At 37.3% G+C, this 12,091-nt stretch overlaps 1 protein-coding gene and 1 long non-coding RNA gene across 2 annotated transcripts; one reads left to right on the top strand and one right to left on the bottom strand.

Annotated features, from left to right (window-relative positions):
• Positions 1-417: 417 nt before the first annotated feature.
• LOC147509066 (coatomer subunit beta-1-like) lies at positions 418-8,112 on the bottom strand. The gene is made up of 5 exons (XM_086601361.1): positions 7,973-8,112; positions 5,763-7,831; positions 2,861-3,370; positions 1,827-1,912; positions 418-949 (listed from the first exon to the last, which is right to left on the bottom strand). Exons 2-5 carry the CDS (start codon positions 7,812-7,814, stop codon positions 745-747), a joined length of 2,853 nt encoding a protein of 950 aa, XP_086457487.1. The 5' UTR covers positions 7,815-7,831; positions 7,973-8,112; the 3' UTR covers positions 418-744.
• On the top strand, positions 1,142-1,439 carry LOC147509067 (uncharacterized). The gene is made up of 2 exons (XR_015218353.1): positions 1,142-1,263; positions 1,295-1,439. It is a non-coding gene; the product is annotated as an uncharacterized LOC147509067 (long non-coding RNA).
• Positions 8,113-12,091: the final 3,979 nt, after the last annotated feature.

Below are 12,091 nucleotides of genomic sequence, written 5' to 3' on the forward strand. Positions count from 1 at the left end.
ATAAACAAGCCACCAAATCAGTTGTCATTTTACACCAGCCAAATCAGCCGGTCCTGATTAACCGAGTCACATAGGATGTTTTCTTTCTGTCATAGAAAAGGATTCAGTGTCTTCTGGCGTACAATGTAAACTATACAGATTGCAAAGTGCAGTTGTGAACATCTTCCAGAAATAATTGTTCTTGCTTGTCTAGTTCATTTTGCTAGGCAAATCTGTAACACTCGCACAACAGGAGTGGTCTCAAATTTACAATGCTCCACATTTTCATGCAAGATGCCATCAACTGCAACAAGATCGTTTTCTACAGAAACAATATACCTTAACCCGATCATAAAATTGATGGGTGCTGCTGAAAGCACAAGGGCAACAATAATTAGGTACTACAGAGTACAGATTAAATAAAACTAAAACAAAGTAGAAAGACAAAAGTACATTTAATAATGAAAATATCAGTAACCAAATCAATCATATACACTGATCTCAGTTCTCAAACAGCCAGGGAGACAGAAGTCCTTTCATCCGTAATTAAGCTAAAGTAACCAAGCACCACAACAAGCATTGTTATTTTTTCCTAACTCCAAAAGCAATTTTCTGGCTGTACTCCTCTTTAACATTCAAAAAGAACTGCTTGCAAAATTACAATTTCAAATTGGAGATAACATATTTGAGGAAGGAACAAGAATGATATTGAAAACCAAGAGAGCAGTACAAAGAAGAGTAAAAACATTTCTTGCAATACATTGATTAACTGCCTCCTTTCTGCTTCAATGTGATCTTGTCCCCTAAACTGAGGGCAATCCCCTGGGTCTTGCTCCTTATCCTGATGTAACCACTCAGCTTCCCATCAGATTGTTTTTCAATACTCACATTCACCAAAGCATCTTCTCCAAACACACTCTTTGCGTACAGGTTTGCAGCAAGGAAACCACACTCCCCGTCCAATGCCGATCTAAAAACAGCAACAGCATGAATGCCTCACATGTTACTTGTATATTACAATATTGAGGAATGCAAAGTTCTAGCAGGTAGCACATCATGTGAGTTCCATATACACCATCTCACTAGTTACACCCTATTATGTGTCGGGATTCAAGAAGGCATCCCTTAAAGGTTCGAATCCCAAGACATAACAGAGTGTCTTTAATGAGATGGCAAGTATGCAACCTACCATCAGATTTTGATGTGAGAACAAACTTTGAAGTACCTAATATATCGCCCGCTCTGCAGGTGACTTCGGCACATGAAGGTAAACTTTTAAACAAGGTGGACACTAAAAAAAATTCTTTTAAACAAGGTGGACACTAAAAAAAATTGTGACTGTCCCCTAAAGCGTATCCACAACAAACTCATCCATCCATATAAGTGTTTGAGTATTTTGAAAATTAGGGGCTGTAAGATCCTACAAAAAAATTTACTTTGCCATCCATATAGTACGATTCAGGTTTAACTCTCCTACATACGTCTACCATTTGATTAGTCATTGCATATGTAAATAGTAGGTGGGTTGTTGACACTAAAATAATTTATCTGACACTTATCTTAGGCCCAGTATTTTTTACTATCAACCTAACAATGTTTTATAATTTTAAACTGATTAAACTGATTAAAGATGAGACAAGAACTTGTTTGGTGGTTCTATAATCATTAGTGATAGCAGCCAACCTTTCTAAACTGATTAAAGACGAAATCAAAAGTTTGGGGCTTAGGGCTCTCCCCCAACATCAACAGCATTAGCCAATCATAAACTATACCGCATAATATGAATATGCAACTTGCTTTCATTGCATGTAAAGAAATGAATAGTTAAAAGGAAGTGAGCATCTTACGGCGCAGTGAGGCACTTCATGTTTGTCGATTTAATAATGTGATTTAGAAAATCCTTCTCATCCTGAATGATTGTATTCACAGCCACCTGGAAAAAAAAACAGGGAAAAAAATAAATAAATAAAAAGGATTTAATAGTTATCTCAAATGATATATTCAAGCACTAGACCAAAAAGATACACCTGTAAAATAATAAGTATGCCCATTCAAATTTTATAACATCAGACTCAAACCAACCAAGACAACTTCCACTTCCAAAGAAGATGACCAGCAAGGTGAATAAGGCATCCAAGTAATGACCTTTTTTTCTTTATTGGGAACTAACTACTAAAATATCAGATAATGACTTACTCACAGTACAAGGCTGCAATATAAACAACAAATGGTAAAGCATCATTATTACATACAAGATGGCCCCATTCCATTGTATTTGATTCTATACCAGCTGTGATATAAACATGCGCACTGACTACCATTTGTTTACAAGCTTATTTACTTATCTAGTAATGACTGGCTAAGGATCAAGGGTGCAACTTGTCCAAGAGCCTAACCCAAGCTTTTAAAGCACTTCCATTCACTCATTATTACTTTTTTGTTTTTTCCTCGTTACTCTTTTCCAGAGTAAGAACATTGCCTTCCCTCATGTATTTATACCCAATACAATCAATGGGAGGGGGAGAGGAAGAAAACATCACATCACCACTTATAACTTTATAAGTGAATGAGAAATTATCGTGCACCGAAAATACCAACCCTGCATTTAAAGTACAGATGAGCTTTAAGGTTGGTGTCAAGAAGAGAAAAGATCATTTGCCAATAGGGATTACTAATCCAAAGATCTGATCAACTGAAGTTTTGTAGTTCAACCACTCAAATATCTCAAATACTAGTTGGTAATTTAAATGTTCAAACAAAACCTCAAATCATCAGTACTTTCATCTAAGCCTGCAAAATGTTTCAAGCACACTCAAGAAAACAAAGATCCCAATGAAAGTAGAACACACAATGAACATAGTAAAATACTACTAAAAAATACCTTGTTTTCCCATTCAAACTCAGCCCACATAGCTCTAAATGCAACATCAGCACAGGTTGCAGGGGATATGTAGTCCATGATATCGATATGAATGTCATTGAGGACAACAACAGTCCTTTCAAGCACATTTGATGCCTCATAAACAATATTTCCAAATATTACCCCTGTTTCAGTTGAGGAGACCTTGATGTTAGCTCTTATCTGCTTGCTTGATTCCGGAGCCAATGTGTAATTTTGGGGGCGCTCTACAAGTTTGAGATCACCCATAGTTGCCAACTCTAAGCACAGGTTTTGAAGGGTCTCCTTCGTGCGGTTAATGACTGTCACATCAAGAACAATGTCATAATGATGAACGGTGACATAAGCTTCAGCATAAACAGGATCACTAAACCCAGTCAATTGAAGAATCCTGTTGAGCTTATTCGCATCATCCCCATCCTTGGTGAACTCTCCAGTTGCACGTTTTAAATCATCTTGGACCTCATCTTCCAACTCAATCTGGCTCATACCCTGAACACAAAATCCAAATATAAATTAACAACCTAAATGATATATGAAAAACAGGCTTGCCAATCAAAAAAAAAAGATATATGAAAAACAATTTGATAGTTATCAACAATTTTTTCTACCCACAAAAAAGAGCCAAATCCAGAAATATGCAAACAACAACTAAACACAACATTAGCATTTACTTCTTAGATTACCAGCATCGTGTCCCAAGAATTAAGGCTGGTAAGAAGACTATTAACTATCCATCCAACTCTATCTAAAATAAGCTACAGAATCGATCTTCTAGATCTTCAGGTTAAATTAGCAGGACATAGCTATTCCTCACAAAATAAATTATTAAGCTCTTCCAAAAAGTTGGCGATTGAAAAAACAAAAGAAAAACATAATTCAAGAAGAAAATAAAAACTAAACAAGAAAACAATTAGACATAGTTCACATTTTATATATATATATATATATATATCGGGCTGGCTACGTCGACATACAAAAATGACATACGGAATTGACATACGCAATCCAAAAGGACTTGCACATTGCTCTAAGGGCTGGTTTTTGGTAGATATTATCTCCCTACCATGGATAGTATCTCCACAAAAAATCAGCTCAATCGGATATGTCTAGTCTTGTCAAAAAAGTGTTAAAATTATGGCCCGTCAGATAAATTTCTAATTTGAACTCAATTTTTGGTAGGGTTAGACATGTTCAAAGGAGCTGATTTTTTGTGGAGATGATCTCCATGTTGTGGAGATCACATCCATATAAAATCAGCTTTTAGTTCATTATGTAGGTAGGTAGGATTGCGTATGTCAATTCCGTATGTCATTTCTGTATGTTGACGATATATATATATATTACTCTTAAGTAGTAGGGATGGTAAGTGTTCAACACATATACTACAATAATCAGTGAAGTCAGTTGATTTTTGCCCCAAAATTATACAAAATTTTGAGGTCCACATTGCACCTCACATTTTTGTTTCAGTAACACAGGTACAAAAAGAAAATTTAACACCATAAAGCCTAGTTGTCTCTCTGACAACAACTTCCACTTAACTAAATTCAATTAACTATACTCTTTGTCATATCAGCCACCTACTAATTCAGTGGCCTATTGTATCTTCAAAACTGCTGCATTCAGTTTCACCCCAACTTGGTAAATACCTTTGGAATGATAAATGCCTAGATAAAACAGGCAATACAAGAGAATGCATCCTTGTGTAAAAGGCAAACAACTATCACGCCTTGCAAAAAATTAATCTCAACAAGAACCTCTAAAAAGATCATTTTACAGTAGGAGACTTGGTACATGTGCAACTGAAGTGGTACGAATTCAACATTCTTCAGCATGTGGTCAAGACTTTATGGAATCTTAGGATTGAGTTATAAATCAGTCAGGGACCTGATGGAGATAACATTGGGTGTCAATGCCTAAATGTTGGATCAACCATGGCGCTTGTGTTATGTGTGATACCTACTAACTGAATGTTATATCTCAAGGGCCGAGACAGTTCCAACATTTAGGCAATTAAAAAGTCAGACCTGATTACACGATTAGTCAGAACAACCGTTCATGAATCACCAACCACCCTTTTATAATTACCACACAGCTGCAGGAAAGCACAATATACCGCCACCAAAAGGTTCTAATAGTATAATTTAGAGTTTGGACAATGCAATATGCCCTCAAATATCTTAATTTTACGACAGATCGTTCAAGTCAAATTACAGATTACCAGGTTCCAGATAGGAATACTTCTTGGCTTTGACATTAACTTGAATGTTTAGATCTATCTATATAAGTGCTATTATGTGTCTCTCTGTGTGTATGAAAGAGAGAGTGTATTCCTGTTGTGGCACAGAGCATGCCAACAATTTATTCCTACATATTGTATACTAGAACGAAATGATTTGCTATCAATGACAAATAAGGGGTAGCTAAGATTATATAGAAATCTGTCGAATGTGTGTGCATCTGTGTCAGTCTGTCTCTGTGTGTGTCCGTGTGTGTGTGTGTGTGTGTGTGAGCCCAGAACTAGCTAGGCAATCTTTTCCTGCCAAGTAGTTCGCGAGACAAACATTTGTTATAAACAACAGAAACAGTGATAGCAAAGGCTAACAACAACCCATGTCAACTGGAGGGAATAAATAATTAAATCTGATTTAACTCAATAAATGTCAATAAGGAAATGCTAAAAACAAAAAGGTCTCAGCATATTGCTAGAATAAATTAACCGGCAATAGTAGTTATAAAACTATCACTAATAGTCGAGGAGTAACAGCATCATTATTACTATTGGCATTTGAAACAATTTCATGGTTTTCAAGCATCCTAAATCAGATCTTATATTCAACAAATTCAAGGTTTAAAATAATAAAAGCATTGGATAGTCTACCTTTCTACTCTTCAAATGGTAGAAGTCAATGAGGTCATCCGGTTGTGCATGAGAGATCTGAGCCTTTGCTTTTAACTCCTCTGTTTCTCGGATCTGTTTGTCCGCAAGCATTTTCACAAAACTCTCCCGGCATGACTGCAACCAAATCTTTCTAGTCTCATCACCAGTATTAGTCAGCAATCTTATGCAAAGGACAATCCTATCGTAAGAATCATTGTCAATTGGGTGTGTAAGAAATGAAGACTGTCCTAGTTGCAGCATAGAGACCATGATCAGTAAAGCCTGAGTAGATGCTTTATTCACTTCAGCTTTGGACGGTTGAACCTCCTCCAGTCTCAAAACAAGCTTGGTCAGAGTACAAGCAACAACTGCCCCAAGGAAAAAGTCGCCAGTAAGAATCAAGGACCTCAAATTCCCTGGTGAAGACAAGGATCCTTGAACAAGGGTAGGGGGAGCGACGGCCGTTTCGGAGGCAGCACTCTGTGTGGCATAGGTCCCATCTGCAAGAATTGCTGGTCTTCTGGAAGAGACAGTGATGGAGTTTACTTGCTGTGATGATGTCTTTGACGAATCCACGCCATCTCCTTCTACAGCAACAGTGTAAAATGGGAGGTCACCCAGACATTGCTTAATAGCCGATATGCCACTTTCAACTTCAGAAAGCGAGAGACAGTACTCTCCAACGATCCACAGGGCACAAGAACAGACCCGAGCAGCACGAATCTGGTAGAAAGTATCCAAGAGCCTTGTTATAATAGAAACCCTCAGCTTCGCATTGGTTTCAATAATTTCCCGCACAAAAACAACGACATCCATAGCAGAAGCAACATTGTTATCACCCAAGAAATCCATCAACAAATGAACCACGGTGCTTGCCACATCAGGAAACTTGATTGCACATGAATGTATAGCTTGGACAAGCATCTGGCGATACTCTCCATTCTTCTCCAGCTCACCGCTCTGGGTTTTAACAACTTCCTTCTTCAGTGTAAGAACCACCTCATCAACATTCCTGGGGGTGATCAATTCAAGAGCAATGTCAATGGTCTTCCTCCTGATATCAAGATTTGGGCTCGAGAGAGCCCTAAGCACATCCATTATCATATCAACCAGAATATCCCTGTGAGAAATCTTAAGCTCGTTCAACCGATCAAGCACAATGAGCTTAACATTATTATCGCTCTGAGAAAGCAGAAGCTGACAATACGTCCCCGCAGCAGCTTTGATAACTGTCGGAGAAGACGACAGTGAAACAAGTGTCCCGGCAGCTTCATAGATAACAGCAGCAGATGGTGCATTCAAAAGAGACACAATAATCGCAAGGTATTTACCCTTCTCACCCTGCTTTGCTTTACAAACTTTCCGTATCAGCTCCAAAACAACCATCTGAAGCAACTCATTCCAATCCGGAACACTATCGACATGAGCAAAAACATAATTTATCGCTCGTTCCTGAGCACAATTAAACAACATCAAAAATGCATTCCTCTTCGCAGACGGATCCATCTCTGTAAAAAGCGCCCGCTCAATCAACTCAGGAGCATCAACAAGTAACTGATCTCCATGTTGAAGATTATAAATCGACATAACAGCAAGAATGGCACTTTTCCTAATATAAGGATGCCGGTGTTCCAAATTAGCCAAAACAGACGGAATCAACGGTTCAATAATCTCCGTCTCTTTCAACCTACACAAAAACCTCAACGTAACCCCGCGAATATACTCATTGGGATGCTGTAAATTATTCCTTAAATTCTGACAAATCAATATCATTTCCGGTAATACCCTCCCTTTGGCATCCGTCTTATCAATAATCTCCAAATAAAGTAACAACAGTTTCTGAATGGTGTGGTCCTCAGACGGCAAAACGTATCTAACAATTGTAATAAACAACTGCGGTAGCGTCTCGCCGTTCAATAATAACATAACTGCTTTTTTCATTGCTTCTACTTTAGCAGGTACATCGTTTCCTTCTAAAGCTTCTTTAATCTCATTGGCTAATGCCGGTGTCCCTTTATCGAAATGTATTAACAATGAACAGTGTTTCTCCATTTTATTTCTACTACGATCTGAAACAAACAAGAAGGAAATTTTCAATCAAATTTATACTAAAGGTACAGATCTAGAAACAAATACTGAAATCAGATCTGAGATATTTCGAAATTTTTATACAAACGATATTATAAATAAAGATGGAGATGGAGACGTACCTTGTTTCGAGTTTAGATCTGATTTAATGAATTAGTGAGGAGAGCGAAGAATTTATATATTACTTGTCAGTTGTCCACGTCATCATCTCACTGAAACTTTTTACATGTGGATCCGTTAACTGGGCTGGCTTCATCTAGTCGGGCTTAAGTGGAATTTTATCGAGAACTCAATCTTTATATATCTACTATCTATATACTAAAGTAGAGACCTCCAATGGAGAATTTTCTCTCTCCTAGGTGGCACTCTAATATCAAAGCTTTTGAGTCTGCTACGCCACGTGGATCTCTAATTGAAACCCTTCCTACTCTAATTGAAACACTTCCTACGTGTAATTAAGGAATAATACTACTCTAATTGAAACACTTCCCACGTGTACTTAAAAGTTTACAATCAAACAATAACCGTGTATGAATGCAACAACTATGTTATGATTTCTGCTTTTTTGAATTGAGTCTTGGTCCTGCAAGTTTGATGTGCTAGGCGATTTCCCTCTCCATCAAATAAACCGGTCACTACTGAGTCTCCAAGTCCCACTAGGGTTGCATCGATCTCTCTTTGCAAAGGGCAATTCGACCGCTAGACTTAGGCCTCGGGGGCTAGACCTTCCCTTTATAGATGAAAACACACCGCCCCCACCATTGTCCTCCATCAATGGCATATTGAGGGTGTGAGAGCCAATGTCGGTTTTGATCAAAAAGAAATAACTTTGACGCTTTCTAACCTCAAAAAATAAATAACGGACGGACTTCTTCAATTTCTCATATTCACCATCCCTTACTTCAACAATCGGCACATCCTCATCTAATCCACCTTCTTCCTCGAGAAAAATGTCATTGACCGTGCTTCTAGACTTTCTATGTCAATTTGGAGGTGGCTCGAAAAATGCGAAAATGGTCCAAATTCTAAGTAGTGAGCTCATGATCCCATCACGTAAACCCGCCATCTCTGTTTCCTTTTCGTGTGTTTGTTATTCTATGGTTTAAGACGGTAATAGCCAAACAGAAACTGCTCATGGCTAGAGAAACCTTACGTTGGGGTGACTCAAACTTGAGGGAATGTAATGATTCCAATATATCGAGCATGCACTTCGATTTGGATTCCGCTTTCGGCTTTTTTTCTGTATAAGATCCAACAAAGTATTATGAAAAGATTGCCTATTTTTAGGAACTATATAAGAGTCCTGCTAAAAATAGGTATAGATTGTTACCGAAATTTTTCCATCCCGACAACACGAGTCAAGCAATTAAAGTGATAATTACAACTACTAGAGTTACAATAATTCCTCCCAACCCTACCTTAGATACAAGGAAACCAATAACCGAGAGAAGATAATGAATTTGCTTACTACAAATGCAATAAATTAGGGGGAGTGTATGCCAAAAAAATGGGACAATGTCCACATGCAACCAGCTCAAAATTGCCGATCCCACCACAACACCCCACCTATTCCCCAATAGTTATCACAGTTGATTTTCACGCAAGATGCACAACAACGCGCTTCTTATATACTCTCATAAACTGAAAAACTAAATGTCTAGGTGCATTTGGAAACATATTCAGATTAAGATAACAATCAAAGATAATAACCTTAACAATTTGACCTTAAGACGTGCCCGACCTAATTCCCTCAAAACGGATGGCCCCCATTTGGAAGGAAACTACTCACGTAATATAAACTTACTCTGAGTCTGAGATACTCGACAAAGGTCACTTGAAACTTCAAAATTGCTGCAACAATGTCCTCTTGCAAAACACTTGGAGATTGTTAGAGGAAGGCACCTAGAAGAGTTCATTTACTCTTTTATGACATGGATGAAGTACCCAAACACTAAACAAAGTATGAAACAACCAAAAAAGCAATAAGAAAAGCAAACCTTAATGTCTCACCCGGATCATGGTGATAGTCTAGAACAACGAGTTTTAGTTTTTAAATGCATCAATCAGTTGTGTATGTACAAGCGAGAAACTAAGTTTCCAGGCCACACCCATTATTCAGAAATTTGCAAAATGTGCACTGTAATGTACTAATGTGAGCGGGCATGAAGTGCAGTTAAAACTTCAAAAATGTCATACTAAAGCGCGAATCAAACAATGTCACACAAAATAGAGTCCAACAATGTCAAACTAAAATCATGTCAAAAAATGGATATGAAACGTAGACTTCCACACTTCTACCCAATCAAAACCACAATAGCGTCTTAAGAGGATGATTATGTAATCACAGCACAAGCCTTAACTTCAATTTCAGAGACAAACTTAATGAATAAAATCAAGTATTGATACCATTAAGCAAGGAATAATAGATGAGACACCTATCATGCTTGGTATAATATGGAGGTACTTTACAACTATGCATGTTTGCGGATTTTCCTTGCAATGCATGTTTTCCAGGAATTACACCTATATATATCCAAAGGTTTGCTACTAGAACTAGGTATGTTGGTACTTTACAAATAAAAAGGCATGGGTGCATACAACTACAAAAATTCAGCAGAGATGAAAGACTCAACACTTGCAAATTCGGATAGTGAAGGGAGCTGAGGGGTGAATCCACCTTGGTACATCCTAAACACGTTGTTCTCCATTAGGAACAAGGTGCTCATGCTAGAGCAATGATTTTTTTTTTCAAGTATATAGAGGTTTAGGCTAACCTCAACCTACAATACTATGTACCACACAAGAAAAAAGCACTTGAAATTGACCAAACTCTATGGGGAGATACAAAATGTAAAAACGGACAAAATATAACAAACTCACGGAGTTTGACAAAGTAGGTAACATACTTAGATATCAAGACTTATTGAGTTTGGCGGAATAATTGTACCAACCCTCATTAGTGTATACTCACAGTTCACCTAGATCTAGACAGATATACAAAAAGTTGGTATCATAGTCAAACAATCAAACTCTTTCAACCATATATAAAAAGCCCGAGAGTTTGATTGTATTTCTATTTCCGCAAGAGAGTCTAATTTGTATGATCTATAGAACTCCACTGCTAAAATATATAACATATTCTTTTTAAGGAATTATCCAACAAACAAAGAGTAACTGATCTACTGCTTCTACGTATATATAACTTTGTAACATCAAGTAAAGGAAGCATTTGAAAGTTTGAAACCTTGCAATAGGCATACAGTACTACGTACCACACAACACAGAGCACTTGAAATTGACCAAACTTTGTGGGGGAGATACAAAATGTAAAAACAGACAAAAATATAATAAACTCATGGAGTTTGGCAGTGTAGGTAAAAGACTTGGATATCAAGACTTACAGAGTTTGGAAAAATTGTACCAACCCTGTTAGTGTATACTCACAGTTCACCAAGATCTAGACAGATATACAAAGAGGTTGTAACTATTCCAGAAATAAAATTGACGCTTCTGTAACCGAAGTGAGCCAAACTACCAATATAGTTTAGGCTCAAATCTTCAATGGTATTGTAAATCCACTAACACAATAAATCTAATTGGTAATAAACTTAGTATTGATTATTATTCTTTTCAAAGTTCTTATAGAAGTGTGAGTTTTTTTTCATGTAGAGTTCTCAACGGCTTTGGTGAGGTAAGCCATGATTAGTTATTTTTTAAATCCATATATATTTTTGTTAGGTGATGTTTGACATGGTTTTCGGATTGATCTGATAGAAAGCAATAAAACTCAAATGCCAATCCCTATTTCTGACGTAATTATTACATGCTCTGTTTTCCCTTATACATGAATATTGTTTTTTAAACATGTAGCCATTTGGACTGCACAATGATTTTAATGGACTATTTTCTTCCAACGTAATATATGTCGGAGAAGTTTCTTCAATGATTCGAGTGTTCAATGATCAAATGATCATCATCTTGGAAGTTTTGCTCCATCGACTATAGGGGTTTCCTCAATCGTACAAGATAACGCTCTTCAGCTCAAAACTTAAACGGGTGTCGCTTCTGCCTTTAATGTATTCCCTTGGAATTGATTGTCATTTTCCATCAAGTTATATTCAAGTATTCAAGAATCTAAATGGTGCTGACCTATGAGTCTATGACCAGAGTGATCCTAAAGGCTGCTTCATCACGTGGATGCCAAATTCAAGGCGACTATAGGAGTTTCGTCAAACAAGATA

The sequence above is a fragment of the Coptis chinensis genome, chromosome 3 (assembly GCF_015680905.1).
Source record: "Coptis chinensis isolate HL-2020 chromosome 3, ASM1568090v1, whole genome shotgun sequence".
Classification (NCBI taxonomy): domain Eukaryota; kingdom Viridiplantae; phylum Streptophyta; class Magnoliopsida; order Ranunculales; family Ranunculaceae; genus Coptis; species Coptis chinensis.